The sequence below is a fragment of the Stylophora pistillata genome, chromosome 1 (assembly GCF_964205215.1).
Source record: "Stylophora pistillata chromosome 1, jaStyPist1.2, whole genome shotgun sequence".
NCBI lineage: Eukaryota > Metazoa > Cnidaria > Anthozoa > Scleractinia > Pocilloporidae > Stylophora > Stylophora pistillata.
The window spans coordinates 19,974,489-19,991,916 of NC_142519.1; the positions used below are offsets into that span (position 1 = coordinate 19,974,489).

Sequence of the window (17,428 nt, forward strand, 5' to 3'; positions counted from 1 at the left end):
ACTGCCTATGATTGTGCAAATTAGTCCAATTCTTGTGAAATTACACTGGTTGCCAGTTCAATAGAGAATTATTTTCAAAGTCCTGATCATCAACTCTGTTCTACTTGGGCTTTTAACCACAGTGGTGAAATTTACAATTTTTTTCTTTAAGTGTTTGAGTATTTTACTGTTACCTATTTCAAGGGAACATATAAAAAGTGTGAAATCAAAACAACTATCCATGAAAAAGGGTCTTATTTACTTAATGTAGATTTCACCATATTGATAATCATGATGCCAGACCAGGGTTAAAACCCACATTTTTGCCCCAGAGTTAAGGTGGCTGAACACCGTTTTTGCGCGCGCTTTTGCTGATGCAATTCAGCGCGCGGACAGGGATTGCAAAAAACAAACATGCCGTCAATAGAGCGGTCATTTTATTTACTCAACACGTACCCGCACTATCTGTGCTATTTTTCTCTATAGTTAGCGCAGCGTATTGAGGGCTTTTATCTTTTCTTACAAAGATATGTTAGAAAAGTTAAGGGTGCAAAGAACCCAGCAATTCTTAGCTTTTTCGTCGTTACCTGAAGCGTCGTTAAACGCAGCGCATGCGTAGTATGTAAAAAAAATTGCGATTGAATGGAAAATTGCTTTGTTGGGAAAATGCCTATTTCTTGAGAACCACTCATTACAATTTCACGAAATTTGGCACGAAAATACTTTAGGAAATAAGTAACTGGAGTATTGAAAAAAAAGATTTTAAACAAAGGAAATTGTAGAAAATCGAATGAACCTTCAACAAGGGATAATTAAAGATCTCTGTTAAATTGTTAGAAAAATGGTGTTAACTTGTGAGTATCGTTACAAGCTCGTTGCATGCAAATTATAAAGAAAATCTAATGACTAGATTTTCTACAAAGAAACAAAACCGATTTTAATTGCCTGTTTATATCAATTCATATCGCCATGGCAACAGCACATACGTCAGCCCAACTATCTAAAAAACAAAGTTTGTGTTGTTAACTTGCTTGCTGCCAGTTTTGGCGACCGAGAGATCAAGGGTTTTAGAGAAAATGGTGAAAAAAACAAAGGTATCAGCCACCTTAAGAACTAATGACTAGACCACAAGACCACAAACTCCCCTCCACCACACAAACCCTAAACATTTCTAAAAATAACACTTTTCCCAATGCAGAAGTTCTTCCAAAAAATTAGTGACATTAATATTATCAAGATGACATGTGAAAGCCAATTATGACTCACCATTTCCTCATCACCTTGCTGGTCAATAATGGTTAGCATGTAAATAATGGCTCTTCTTCAAAACAGCATACAGCAATTAACCCTTCCTCCCATGGACCACAAGCTGTTGATAATCAATTTCAACACATATCAAATAAATGACTGTAGAGTACATCTGTTCGATACAATAACAAATATAAAATAAAGTTTTCATAATTATCATTCCATAAGTTAACCATGTCAACAGCCTCCGGCTAAGAAATTCTGATATGTTCCTCTCCAAAAGTGGGAGTGTCAAAGACCTACGGCCTGAGAGAATTGTATGAGAAAAACGTTCCCACTGTCACCTCCCCACAAGGTAGTTCTTGGTAAGTCAATCAAGTGTAGGACACCACAGGCAGCCCAAGCTCACTACGAGAAAAGCGGACGTGACTCTTACCGTGTTGCGTAACGTTTTATATTTATAAAGGTTTGTATGGGATGTTATCGGTTTGCCTTAAAAGAGAGAAAAAAATGTCTTGTTTTGAAATAAAATGGGCTCACCTTATTGCCTTGTTGTTTTCTCTGTTGATTCCGAGCGTCTCAGGCCATTTTGAAGCGTTTTCGGCGAGTTAGCGCTATGTTGGTGTTCAACTGCTTTATAAATATCATATATAATTAACCTTTATAAATATAAAACGTTACGCAACACGGTAAGAGTCACGTCCGCTTTTCTCGTAGTGAGCTTGGGCTGCCTGTGAGGACACCCATACTTTTAGTCTAGAGGTTTCGATCGAATTTTTTACATCGCTCTATAGAAATTCTTTCATTGACAAGAGGAAGTTGAGGTTCACGCAACATTTGTCGCTCTTCGATAGAAGAAGGCTTCGTCTTCTTTGTGGATTGCATCGAACTTTGTGGATCAACACAGAAACCCTTTTTCAGCAATCTCTTACACGGTGACCAGCTTCCTGTTTGTGAAGAAAACTGTAGAGCCTCGAAGACACCGATTCTGGAGTTTCACTGCTTATAAGAAGATTGAATTTCCAGGTTTGTTTGAATCTCTAATAACACATATTTCAATGCTGTGTTTAGATGCCAGGGTCTTACTTGAGTAAATCAAAAGGTTCAACCCTGTTGTGAACCTTGATTAACTGCTGTAAACCAAAACGCCATGTTGCTTAATATAAATGCACATCAACAAATTTTTCCACCAAGCTCTACGCATTTGTTTATCCTTAAGACAAGCACATTTCTATAGGGCTAATGTCCATGGTTGTTCAGTTCCAACCATTTTCTGGATTCAAATATATATAATCTCTAATCAAGTCGCCATTATATAGCTTTTCAAGTTGTACAGAGTTATATCTGTTAGTGGCCTTCTCACGTTTATTAGGCTGGTTAGCGTGACAAATAATAGCCTGGAGATGACTTTTAACAAGTCAATGTCACTAGAACGAGACATGGCGCGATCCACAATTTCGCCACGATATGTTAAACCAGCGACAGGGAGGTGGCGAGAGCTCGTCTGCCCCAAAGTAAAATACGCCGTGCGATTGTATTCCTTACTTTTTTCATTTTGCGTCCCTCAGATACATAAGTACTTAACAGCTTATTTTCCACTATCTTCTCAGGACATCTTCCTAATTTTTTGAAGAAAAATATCAATCCACTATCACCTCCCCGCAAGGTACTTCTTTGTAAGTCAATCAAGCGTGCGTGGAGCACGCATAGATTTAGTCCTAAAATTTCGATCGAATTTGTGAAATCGCCCTGAAGAAATTCTTTAATTAACAAGATAAGGAAGTTGAGCTACATGCGACATTTGTCGCTCGTCGATAGATGAGGGCTTTATGGAGCGATATCTTCTTCGTAAATTATAACACAAATCCTATTTCAGCAGACTTGCTTCCCGCTATTCGTTGGGAGGACTGGAGAGCTTCGAGGTTACTGATCCAAGAGTTTGGTTGCTTACAAGAAGACTGGATTTTCAGATGTGTTTCAATCTCCAATGTCATATCTATTGTGTTTTAATGTTACGTTGGATGCGGCTGTCTCATTTGGGTAAATCAATTAGGTTTAAACCCGTTGTGAAGCTTGATCAACCACTGAAAACCGAATCGCTGTTGCTTAGTTTAATGCACAGTACCAAATATTTCCACCAAGCTCTTCGTTCTCGCTCATTCCTTGAAGTCAAGCGTATTTCCACGGGCTGATGTCCATGTTCGTTCGAATTTAGTCTCTTTTTCTGGATTCAATTCTGTAATGAGTTAATGGGACTACATCTCTTGCGTTTAGGTCGAATTTGATGCTATTTATTTTAGTGATAACTACCTCTATCCAGTGGCTGTAATAATACTTTGCATAAAACTCGTACTATGCTGATTGAACAAATTCAATATGCGTCGATATCAAACGCCAATTCTATGACTTATGTGACCGAGGCAGGTTCTGATGTTGTTATTTGAACAACGAGACAGACTTATAGCCACAATAAAATTTATTTATACAGGAAAGTACCAAAAAAATAATACTGATAAAAAGAAAGGGTGATTGCAAGCTAAAAGAAATAATAAATGACAAATAACAAATCATTAATTTAAAATAATGAAATAAAACAATTAGTAAAAAATACAATCGATTGTCATACAATAGCAAGGCACTAACAAGACAACTTTAAAGCATTGCATGACAGAACAGTAATCATTGTGTGACACTTAAAAAGACTTAATCCTCTTAACCAAACATAGAACTATTGAATGGTGGGCTATTCTTAGAATTATACATGAAATGACTGGAAACAAGTCAATACTGATAAAACAAAAGCTCAAAACAACATAACATTAGATAAGACTAATTTCAATCACAATTTCATATTTTCCTTTGACTTAAAACTAGGAAGACTGGCAAAATCTCATTCAGTGACAGAACAACATCTGTCATTACTGATGAACTAAACAATGAAGACTGTAGTGAAATATCTGATTTCACCAATGAACTTTAAGTCAAGTATACAGATAAATGCAATGTTCTGATAGCTGAATGCAATCTTGACACATTTTGAACATGAATCAACTAATATAAGGATTCAAGCAAAGACTAAACAATTGGATTGAGATAAGTACGTATGAACCATATTATTCTTGAACTCAAACTGTAAGACATACAATAATAGGTCAAATGTGACATACCAAATCCTCAGTAAAATAGGTCACTAACTTGAGGTTACATGCACTGGAGTTACTTTTTCTGTGATCAAGAGGTTCTGAGCTTGTAAGTGCTGGTCTTGACACTCTGAACTACTGAGTTCAACTAACTAACTGTACTTCTTTTATAAGGAATCGAACAATAGCAGGAAATTCTCTAAAATTTTGGAAGTTAGGTGTGATTATTCTAAAGGAAATTTATGATGCAAATCCTGTGTGTATGATAATTTGGTTATCATAGGAAATAGTTAGGTGTGATGGTGCGACTTAAAGGAAATTTATGATGCAAATCCTGTGTGTGTGTGATAATTTGGTTATCATAGGAAATAGTTTCTGAAGATGTAATTCTAAAATTATAACAAAAAAAATATTGCAATGTCATGCACAATTGTGAGCCTGGTCACACTTATTTATATGCATTTTACTTTAATGACTATGTTCTATCCATGCATTTATTGATTGTGCCGCCATATTACTCAGACATCAAATTTGCAGCTTTGTTTAGCTGTTTAGGGATTGTAGGCCTACTATGGGGCCTTAATTAAGTCGCCGTAACTTTGGGCGACTTTGGGTGATTTAAGGCGACTTAAAGCGACTCCAGAAAAATTGGCAGAAAAAAAATTGCGACCGAAAAATATTTGACTGAAGTGATAAAATCAAAGTTAGCAACAATCTCTCCATAAACTTTAAAAATATTTACATAATGCCTTGCAAAAGTCATTTTGGTTACTTTTGTATGCTGATAAGTCACCATGGTCTAAAATATCCAGATTTCAAACCAATTTAGCTAAAAATAATTAGACAGAATTACCACAACAGTTATTAAATTATACAGTCAACCCTAGTGAGTAAATAGCCAGGAAACCAATTTAGCTTAAAATGTTTTGACAGAATTACCACAACAGTTATTGTTAAATTTATGTCAGTCAAACCTAGTGAATAAATAGCCAGGAAAACATTATGGGTTATATGCCCAACATCAAACAAGTGCATGACTATTTTCACATGGGGTTTCCATGTATTTGGAAGCCATTGCCCACCTCACAATAACAATAATTAAACTCACAGTCCTTTGCAGGGATATACCTCCCTGTAACGTGTCAATTATAACATAGTCTAAAGGAATTAATGAAAATAGTTGGTTATTTTTGCAATTTAATTGCTTTCTCTTTGACTGCAAGGATATCTCTTCCAGAGATCTTGCTCCTGATGAAGGATCCTGAAATGACCATGTTTTTCTGGTGTCCCACCTATCCTCCCTTGGGCACTTACACCAGATACATACATACTCCTGGTTGGCTGGTCCTCATAATGCCACTAACTGTGACAGGAATTTCCAATTCCCTTACAAAAAATATTCAATTCTGTATTCCTTATCATCTATACTGATCTTTTTTAAAGTCTCTATTTTGTTTTATAACACAACCAAAGTAAAGCGCGCGCTCTGATTGGTCAATTTAGCATCCCCCATTTGCCCATGGGTGTACGCTGCTGACGTGAGCAAATGCAAAGACTATTTTTACGCACGCGCTTGTTTTTTCTGGTCGCGTAAGATTTGTTAAATAAAAGGGAACTCTTTAGCTACAATGTATCAATGTTATGTTATAAAACAAATGGTAAACACCACAGCGTACACTATTGAGTTATGGATGCACTTGGGAGGTTTGCTAAGCACTCAAGAAGCTAGAGTCGCTCTCTTACGCTTCTTTCGTGCTTAGCAACCTCCTGCGTGCAGCCATAACTCAATAGTGTACGCTGTGGTGTTTACCATTTGTTAATTGCAAATCTCCCAAATTAATCTTAATTGAATTGTAATTTTCTTTTGTTTTTGATATGCATGGGTAAAATGCAATTTCCAGATTCAATCATTGCTATTTGCCTTTCAATTTGGATTGGTATATGTAAATACGGTACAATGAATATATGAAATCCATATATTTTGAACTGTGGTATTAAGTACGTATTATGCACGATCCTTCACAGTAGATAGCGCTATTTATGCAATAGCGAAAATCAGACCTAAAAAAAATCAATGAATATATTCATTGTATCCGATTTATTATCACGGGTTTATTACAAATCAACTTAACGGCCTGCTCCCAGTTGGCTTGTTAGCTCAATTGGTAGAGCGCTGCACTAGTATCGCGAGGTCAGTGGTTCAAATCCCATACAGGCCTGATTTTTTTCAGGTCTGATTTGCGCTATTGCATAAATAGCGCTATCTACTGCGAAGGATCGTGCATCATAGGTATATGTAAAGTTTACAACATTTAAGATTTTTTCCAATACACCTACCATCAACACTCAGTTTTAATTTAATTGCAGTGTCCTGGAATCCTCCCTTTTTGTAACCATTGAATTTGTGTTTAAAGACTGTCTGTGAACTCTATTTGTACTCCCTTCCACTTCCACCTCTGCAAACTTGTCTTTGTTTTTAGCTCTCTCTTTGAGAGAGAGTAGATCAGTTACCTAAGAGAACAAAATAGAGACCTTAAGTTTATAAATATGTCAAACTTAAACAAAAATATACAGATATTAATTTGCTGCTTACTTGTTGATTCCCTTTACGAATGCTGGTCTATCACCACAAGGATGTCCTTGTGTTGTTTGCTCAGTTCCATGTGAAAAAATAAACCCTCTTTAATTTTGAAATTCCTTTTAATTCATACAAAGTGCCATGCTTGAGTTGTGCGATAGCAGGCCTACTCTGGGACCTTGAGTCGCCATAACTTTGGGCAATTTTGGGCAACTCAAGGTGACCTTGGGCAACTTGAGAAAAATTGACATAACTTGAGTTGATTTAAGGCAACTCAAAGCGATTTTATTCGACTCAAATGATAAAACCTAAGTTAGCAACAGTCTTTCCATAAACTTTATAAAATATCTACAGAATCCCTTGCAATAAACACATTAGTCATTTTGGATACTTTTGAATCTACACAAGTCACCATGGTCTAAAATTCCAGATTTTAAACCATATTAGCTAAAAATTCTTCGACAGAATTACCACAACAGTTATTGTTTAATTACATGTAAATAGTGGAAGCTAGTGAATAAATAACCTGGAAAAATCACGGGTTATACCTTGAGTAATATCAAAATAAAAACCAACATTAAACAAACCTACAAAAAACATGCACATAGTGACATAAATTTTAAATTTAAAAGAGCCACGATTTACGTAAAACTATCAATACATTTTCCACACACTCATTAGTTAAAATTACTCGTGATTATCTACATGTATTAATTATTTCATAAAGCTTCACAAATTAACTTGTCTCCCATTTTTAGCACTTAATTGTACTATTTATTTTGGCATGGGAGTTTGACGAATCGCATTCCTTTCCAACTGTAATAAATGGCTTGCCGGGTCCTTCTCAGAGACCCAACCAGTGTTTGAAGTCTTTAATTCTCACGAAGGACATAAGCATATGGTGCATATGGTCCGGACACGCAGTGGGAGGATCTCACGCCCCCCAGTGGGACTGGACTTATGACGGGACCACCCTACTGAGGAGATTTTTTGTTACGTTACTATTATGGTAGATAAAAAACATGTGCTTTTCGCTTGAAGTTATTTTAGTAGTCTGAACGAAACATTTTAGTAGTCTGAACAAAACATTTTAGTAGTCGGAACAAAACATTTTAGTAGTCTGAGCAGAACATATGGTTCTCAATATAGTATTGGCGTGTTTTGACTTACTGATGCAGGAGAACATCCTTTCCAGTCTCTCCAACTACTTTTCCTGGCTGCACAGAAATTTTGACGTCCCGTTGATAGATAATCGAATCTTTTCAGAGGATCTTTTTACTACCGTTTATGGAATCACCAGAAAGTACAAAAGTTACTTTGTAACTTATTTTAGTAGATATTCATTGGTGATCTGTTCTTTATGGGGTCCTGGACTCCTTTACAGATTATCCGTATGGCTATTTATATTAGTTTTGTTATGTATTACTATTAATGCCATTAAATTGTAATAAATAAATAAAAAAAAAAACTTCCAAACACTCACTTGTTTCTTAACTCCGCAGCGTTTAACCAATAAAACAATGAAAAAAGTTTTATGCCTGGGCTGGTGACAGTATTGTAAGGTTAAAAGCGTTCATGAATACCTTTTAACTGTTCAGAAATTAACGAGTCACAATGAAAAACTATAAACTGATAAAGGTTCACTTGTTTCCGCCATGTTGATTCTCCCAGTAACCTTTGCGCCGCTAATATTAGTATCGCCCACGAAATGAAGAAAATAACCGTAGCATTGCCGAACACACAAAACACATCATTTATTTACAACGAAATATCCTTATACATTAATTAGTTCTCACGAAATATCGTACACATCAGTATTTACACACGAAATATCCTTATTAATCATTCAGTTCACACGAAATATCGTGGTAAAATATTGGCCCGGCAGCCCTGCCTGCTGTGAAAAGTTTTTCTCGGCATAGAAGATCATAGAAGGGGCTCATACATATTTGTTAATCATCAAACTGACGACGATGAAATGCACGAAAAGACCGTCAAAATCTCAAGATAGATAACTATGCCTTTAGTAGGTTCGTCGAGTTACGAAGTTCAAACGTTCAGATTTGGTCGAATACGATAGTGGAAGTGGCTAATGCATATTTGTGAGTGTAGAATTCAATTTTAAACAATTCAGATTGATTCCTATAATCCATAGCATGTTGCCCAGTTCTTGCTCAGTACCAGTTCCCAGCCAAATGATTTGCACTGATTATTATCTCCGGCCTTTTACATTTTCATTCAGCGAAATACACCGAAAGACAACTAACGATTGACAGCTTTGGCTAAAGGTTTTCCTGCCCCAGAAACTGCGACAGCTTCACAAAAGTTAGTTGTTAATTTTCTCTGCTATTACTACACACCAAAACTGCTGCGTCTAATAAGTAGCTCATTTCTGACTGAGAAATATTCCGGAGAAAAGGACGATTTTAACGGAGAGGTTAGATTTAGGATAAATTTAACCAAACACATAAAACAGTCGGGAAAATTTCGCCGGTATTTCACCAGTTAACACTTTGGCAAAGATAAACCTTTTTGATGCCATTTCCAGCCACTAAAATCTCATGATCTAAATTATTTTTCTGAGGATTGGAAAAATAAAAGTTAAAGTGATAAAAACGTTTGTGATTGGTCATGGGTTTGACATGGAGACTTTCAAACGCAATTCTGGAGATATTTTAAGACTTTTAAGCTAAAAGAGTATTTCTCTCCTTTAGATAGTCCATGGCTACCGCAGCACCACCAGTTTCATCCACAAAGGAGACAACCAACTACGCTCGTCTGTGTCGTCTGCTGGTCGATGTTGGTACCCAGGCCCTTAGGGACACATTTGATACCATTTATCCACCAGCAAATCTTCACGCAATTTTGTCGGCCACTAAAACCACCTTACAATCCCTGAGAACAAAAAAGGTTATAAACGCGACGCAATGGGGAAAGCTCTTCCCAGCCATCCCTACATCAGTGTCATCAGCCCATTTCGACATCACTCTATTAATGGTTCTCCTGCGAAACGTATGTGGCTTACCTTCTCCCGCAGCAGGCTGGGATACACTTCCTGCTGTGACAGATGTGAGTCGTGAAGCTGATGTTGCTCGTGTTAAATATTACAGAAATACTGTGTACGGTCATGCTGAGTGTGCTTCAGTTGATGATTCGATGTTCAACGCATGCTGGGGAGACATCCGGGACACTCTAGTGAGACTTGGGGGAATGAAATATAAAGCAGCCATTGACAATCTTGAAACTGAGTGCATGGACCCTGAAGCTGAGGATCACTACAAAGAAGCTCTGAGCCAATGGAAGAAAGACGAAGACAGTGTGAAAGATAAACTGGATGAGGTTATCAAAAAGCTGGATGATTTGACATCATCAAGTTTGCCTCAAAGCAAGGAATCTGCAATTGAAGGTAAGTGAAGCTTTACTTTAACTGTTTTTGCTTGTACAAAGTTTTTATATCGCAATGGTCTACTATTTATAATAAAGACCAAGAGTAAGGAGTGTCATTTATAATTTTATACCCCATTCACACCATACATTAAAAAATTACTAAAGCTGTTTTTTTCACAGGCGTCCTAAGCTCCCGTCTCCAGAAAAAACAAAAGAATAATGAATGAGTTGACAGTAATCGTATCCTTTGCGCAAAGATTACTGGAATCACCACGGGGCAAACATGGCAAGTTGCCATAAGGATATGTATGGCGAAAGGTTTTTTCGACGTTCAAATGGACGATTTTGGGCATAAATCATCACTTTTTCGCTGCATTTTTATTAGAAATGCATATAAGCAATGCTAATACTAGGGAAGCGTAAGTTTTTGTTTGAATTACCATTAAATATGAAATTTAACCCGCCGATTAACTTTTCCCCACTCATGCATGTGTAAGGTTTTTTGTGAAATTGGCGTCGCGTAATGCATGGTCTAGAAATTTAAAAAAATGAGCTTTAAATCGCCAGCGTTCACAGTTTTATTTACGTGCCTTAGTCTTCTTCTAGCTTTTGTTCTCAGCTTGGTAATACAAAAGAGCGCCACAACAGCTACCTCAAGGCAGTAGGAGATTGAGCATGATATTATCGAGAGTAGTGCGGTTGATTTATTAACAATACTTACCCCATCCCCACGGCGACACCTTGCCTTAATCCATCGTCCCAGTTAACCGTAGAACCTCTCGGTAGAGAGCTCATATTTCGGAATATTTAGCGTCGTAAATCGACCATGCAGTCAAACCTGTTTTAAGCGGCACCGTATTAAGCGGTTAGTTGTCAAAATCTCGAATTTGTTTGCCATTAGTCACTGTAAGTTTTCACCTCTATTAAACGGTCGCGGTCAGCCTTCGCTAAGTCCCTACGGCTTGTTTTTATTTTCCTCCAACTGTTTTGAACGCTCACTGAAGGTGGAACCACTCAAATGAAATTAAAAATAATCTTACAAGTACGTTTTCATCTATGTTTCTCTCCCAAAATCAAAATAGATAGTATTTTCGAACAAGATTCTGTACATGGCATAAAGTGGCGTCGTTTATCATTTTGTATATGATATCCCTAATCTGTGGAACCTGTTTTCAGCGGTCCCGCCATTCCTCGTGGGTGACAGCTTAATGCTGGTTCGACAGTATTTCGCTCCCCACACTATTCCTAACGGATAACGCGTTCAAATCTCGACGGTTCCTCGCGTAACTTAACACCGCGTTACATAACGCGTGACACTTTCATGAATTAATCTTTTGCTTCTTCTCTAGACGTGAGCTTGGGACGCCTGTATTTTGTAAAACACGGTTCAAAATTGTTAGTTTTTTCGAAGAAGCTACTTAAACCAATAATGTAGCACATTGGAAATACATGTTAGTGACCATTTGAATCCTATGGAAAATTTAGTTTCTCAATCAGTTATCTGTTTCTGATTTTCATTCAGTTAAACCGGCTTAACTTAATATGTTTTGCTAGTACAAAGTTTGCTTAGAAGTATACGTAAGTGCTGTCACAATATCATGTAATTATATTAAATGGTTTCTTTTTAAACATCAGCATCAACCTTTTTGTTCATCGGGATTTAATTCAGGTAAAAAAGGCTAACATTGCAGAAATATAGTTTTACTCGCTGGATGCATGCACCCACCCAACAAGGCACACGCAAAACCCAACAAAATGTTGACCTGTTACACATGTTAACAGTTGCATTGTTTGATCTCAGTCAGTTTTGAGCCATTGTGGTCTTTTGAACAAGTCAAATCTATCAATTAATTTCAAAAGGGTTTTTTTTAATTCTTATTTCGTTGATTTACAACCGAATTACTTTAAAATTAAAGAATATGCAGCTGAACATCCATGGTCCAATTTCTTAAGAAACAAAAAAAACCATCGGCTCTACGACACTTCAATATCACTCTAAAGCTTTGCAATAGAACAAGAAGAAAACGTTCCATAATTCGCTTAATACCTGTTTACCTTCACTTTAAATTTTTATTTGCATATTTAAAAGGTAAGTCTACTGTGCTGGAAGAGCTGTCGGATCCTGCATTGTGTAGAGAAAGAGGCCATGAGACCGAAACTCTGGATCACTATTGTAAGAACTGTAAAGTCCGCGTTTGTGATAAGTGTGGACGGACTCGTCACACTCATCACACCAAAGTGAACATCCAACAGGCTACCGAGGAAGAGAAACTGAAGATGGAAGAGATTGTAGAACAAGTGAAATTGCGAATTGTTGACCTTGAGATGCAAATGAAAACAACAACAGAACTTTTAACAATAAGTAAGGAAAAAATTACTGCTGCTCGTAAGGATGTATGGACAACAGTTGAAGAACTCATTCGTGAATTAAAGAAACATGAAAGGGCCATGGTGACCCAGTTAGACTTTATTGAAAAAGAACAGCAAAGAGATCATTCAACACAGTTAGAACACTTGCAAGCATCTGTAAACGAATTAAAAAGCTCTGTACTAACTTGTGAAGAAATCCTACACAAAAAAGTCAGCATTGAAACTTTACAAGCGCAACAGGCCGAAATTGAAAGGTGCAGAGGAATTCTACAAGCACCAAAAAAAGACATTTATAAGACATGTCAACTTCGCTATCAGATAAATGAGGAGTACCACAAGAGTTTGACAGGCTCTGCTCCTGGTGAACTTATTGTCAGTAAAACGGATCCCTTAAGGTCATGTTTAAAATGGGATGATTGGAGAAGATGGGAAGCCGGAAAAAAGCAGAGTTTTGAGGTTGAACTTAATAGTTCAGATAAGAACTTTTGGCATCGAAATATCAATAACATCGATGAGATCAAGGTGAAAGTTCATAGTCCAACCGGAGTAGACTACGAGCTCGAGTGTAATTTTGCTTTTTTAGGGTCACACTGTTTTGCTTTCAGGCCACTCTGTGATGGAGAACATGAGGTGACAGCTTCAGTTAATGATCAACCACTTCCCGGTACCCCACTTAGGCTACTTGTGGCTCCACATCAGTACAATCGCATAATTAAACATCAGCCACGTAGAAAAACGCAATTTAAAGAGCCCTGCGCTGTCGCAATAGACACAAAAACAGGTAATTGGGCAGTAGCTGATCGAAAGAAACAAAGGGTACAAATTTTTTCTTTTCTCGGTTACGATCTTAATAAGCTTGGTCAGAGTGAACCAGTGCTGAAAGAGCCCACTTCAGTTGCATTCACTCAATCTGGTGATGTCATCGTCATTTCCGCTGGTGCAATGTTTCTTTTTACTACTAATGGTAAATTTATTGAAAAGGTCAGCAACAAACACCTCAAAGACCCATTTTCAGTAACCTTTGCGAGTGATGGCCGCATGGTAGTGTGCGACTCAAGTGACAAGTCCGTGAAAGTCCTCTCCCCTGACGGGACAGAATTGTTACAGTCCTTTAGGGCTCCAGACTCCGAAGATTCCCCGTGGGAAGCTGTTTGTCACCAAGACATGTTCTTCGTGTCTTACCCCACAGCTACTTGTGTTAAAACATTTAATAAGGACGGGGACTTTCTCTATGATATTGGTAAAGAGAACAGAGGCGAAGGACGATTGAGTAAACCCCGTGGACTCGCTGTCGATGCCTTTGGCAGTTTGATTGTTTGTGACGAGGAAAACAAATCCTTAAGTTTTTTCAAACTTACTGGAACTTTTTTAAAAATGATTCGTAGCGATAGGTGGGACTGCCCTTGGTCTATTGCTGTCAGCCCAAGTACTCTATCGGCATGGTTTATTGTTGCTGATCCCAACACAAAAAGCGTCATAATCTGTGAATAACTGCAAATATCAAGCGCTCCAAACTAAAAGTTACCTTTTTGTCTTTTAAATTCTATTCAGTAAACTATCTGCCCTATCTGTTATTAAGGCTGATAGTTTGGAAAGAAACTGTTTGGGGCTGCGTCGGTGGGGGTAACGAAATAATTTGGATATATCAACAAAGTTGAAATGGTAAACTGGCCACCGTAACGATTACAAAAGCGGACGTTTCGAGCCCGGCGTGAGAGCAGAAGCAATGTAAACACACAAGAATCGAGTGACTGTATAGGTTGGCCTGTCATATCTGATAAAACTTATAAGCACTTTGTAATGCGTATTAGGTGATAGTACCAAAAATAGATTAAAAAAACTAGTCGGAGGAAATTAGCTTGTTTCCTTATGTGGAGGAAAGAGCTGCTGATTTCCAATCAAAGTACTTGAAAGGGATACCTTCCTTATCAAAAATCCCAATATTGATAAATTAACGGTTCAAACTAAGAGCGAGCATTCACGCCATGATTCAGGAACTTGTCCACATCCTCCCTTCCTCCCAAGAGCTATCTGGTTCCTAAAACGACGTGCCGACAGAATTCAATATTCGTTCTTAGGGAAGGGAAAACCAGGTTGGTAGGATTCTGGCGACTTTACCAAAGTAGAGTAGAGTAGAGTAGACATCTATATTTATAAAGGATAGCCCCTTCAGTGTAGTAAACACTGGTATCAACGGGGGTCCTTTGCAGCAGTTGCGGCTTGAGATGTGAAAGACAGGTCTGTGCTGCCCTAATTCATCTACCCACGCTTCCCTGGCGTCAACTTTCGGGAAATTTTTCATCTTGTCGTATCGTACACTCATATCGTCGTGTCGTTGAATCACCACCTTATTGTGGCACTCTGTCATCTTGTTGGAACATGGCACAACGAGATGACACGATACCACGACGAGATGATTCAACGACATGACGAAACGAGTATATGGCACTACAAGATGATAAGACAACATGGCAAGAACAATTTGTCCGAGACTTGACGCCATAGTTGTAAGTGATAGGTTAAACAATACGAAATGGACTGCATAACACAAATCGGACACTCTTAGCTTAGGAGCAACACATGTTGAGAATAAACTTTGTTGAGGCTGCTAATCAGAGAGAGAGAGAAAGAGAGCTCGAGAAAATAAAGTAATGCCCTATCCTTTTTTGCTTGGGGTAATCGGTGGACGTACCCGACTAAGATCAGTCAATTTATTTATGTGCAGGTCTGTACCATGTTTTATATGGCCAGGTCATTAAAGTATTAGGAAGTCAGTAGCGGAACGTCTTTTGCCAAAACAGCCTGAATTTTCATTTACATGCATGGCAAAAAATTAATTGTCTTAAAAAAGTAAAGCGAAGGTTACGAGTGAATCAACCTGAATACTGTGCTCCACATGTCTTTTCTTTGTGTGACAGAGCGATAATACACGCGAATAAGCTGGGTGAGCGTGACAACTGGTTGCCTGAAGATCACTACTAACTCATTATCATATTTTTTCATTGTTTATCAAGTAAGTTATTATTTCGTTACCGTTAAAGGAAAATGTAATCAACAGGAAGCGTTTGGGCATAGAGTAATCAAATTAGTTTTGCGAATAGTGATGTATCGAATCAGGTATTTTCAGGGCGTTAACCGCGTAGGGACATAACAGCATGACTGTCCAGTAAACCCACGTTTGACTGGAAATTAGTGCCCACGAATGTAGGACGTGACGGTATGCGCAAGCCTTGATTCCCACTCGGAATTATGTATCTGGGTGTAGATTTCCCAAGCTAATAAATAAAGCGCTTTTTGTAGCTTTAAGTTAGAATGGCATATAATAGATCGTGAAACGGAACGTGTACTGTTGAATCGTCGACAGTAAAGCCTGAATCAAGTAAAAGTATACAGTTCAAGATTATTGAACTAGCAAGAGCCGGAATTCTCAGTAACGCAGGAGGGAAATTCTGCAAAACTTGCCTAAAAGATGTACTTCCTTTGCGTGACAAAGAGTGATAATTTATACTATAAGGCTGGTTAACATGACAAACGGTCGCCTAAAGATCACTCCAAATTAGCCAATCAGCGGACAGATGAATAGCGTGATCCAAAACCACTGAAACCACTTGAACCAAACAGTTCTTGAACCAGCAATAAAAAACGAGGTGGAGGTTCCTTCGCCACCTCACAAGATACTTTTTGGTAATTCAGTCTTCTTGCAGTACGGCTATCGTTTGTTGATTATTTCCAAGGTCAAGCTCAGCTAGTTTCAAACTTTCTAAATCGCTGTGGCAAAATTCTTTCATCGAAGAAAAAGGACTGGAGTTTAACCAACGTTTGTCTCTCGTTCCTTTGTAGAACAAGCCGTCGCAATCAAATCAAAGCAGGAACCCCTTTGGGTGACAGAGTCACTAGACACATTTTTTGGAATGAACTAGAGGCTCCTATATTTCAGTATTTTTCTATATTTTATTGTAATAATTTTTCTACTTTTAGGATGCGACCTAGTGATCGTTTTGGAATGTAGTATATCGTGGTGTTAAACGGATATGCGCAAGTTACACCTACACAGTAAGACGTGATTTCTCAGGGTAGTTTGGAAAAGATGAAATGCAGGAACTCGGAACCAGAACCGGAATACTCGGAATGCCCAGAATACCAGGAATTCCCGGAATGACCGAAAAATAATAAATTTTTAAAAGATAAAAGTAAATTAATAAATGAATGAGAATATTGATAATTAAAAATTAATGTTGAATTCACAACTTAATATTAAATTATTATATACGATATTTTTTTCTCAGAGGATCTAAAAAAAAAACACCTACCGGCACTGTTCATGGAGATGCACGTATTAGAATTAAAAAAAGTCTGAGTCAGGCCAAGTAGCCCATACAGCCTAAGCGACGAAATATTTGTACTCTCCCTTCCCCCTGAATGGGATGCTAGTCCATCACATGGTTACTCCCCGTTTTAAACTCGCCTCCACCCATTTACACACCTGTAGGATGTCTAGGGCGCCATAGCGCCATGACCATTAGGCCGCCACGCTTTTCCAACCAGAACCATTGCAGAAGACTAAACAAATGCTATATTTCCAATTAGTTTAATAGTTCAATTATAAAAAGCTCCGAACTATTACACACATTGGAAGCTATCAAAGCAGCTACCATTAAGACCAGCTGTCTACAGTCAAATTGAGAGATCGTCAGTTACTCGACACCTTTTCGCGTTTATTCTATAT

At 37.8% G+C, this 17,428-nt stretch overlaps 1 protein-coding gene across 1 annotated transcript; it reads left to right on the plus strand.

The window, feature by feature from the left end:
- The first annotated feature begins 1,982 nt into the window (after positions 1-1,982).
- LOC111340202 (uncharacterized) lies at positions 1,983-14,556 on the plus strand. Its single transcript, XM_022946999.2, has 3 exons — positions 1,983-2,253; positions 9,660-10,351; positions 12,422-14,556. Exons 2-3 carry the CDS (start codon positions 9,667-9,669, stop codon positions 14,191-14,193), a joined length of 2,457 nt encoding a protein of 818 aa, XP_022802734.1. The 5' UTR covers positions 1,983-2,253; positions 9,660-9,666; the 3' UTR covers positions 14,194-14,556.
- The last annotated feature ends 2,872 nt before the right edge of the window (positions 14,557-17,428 follow it).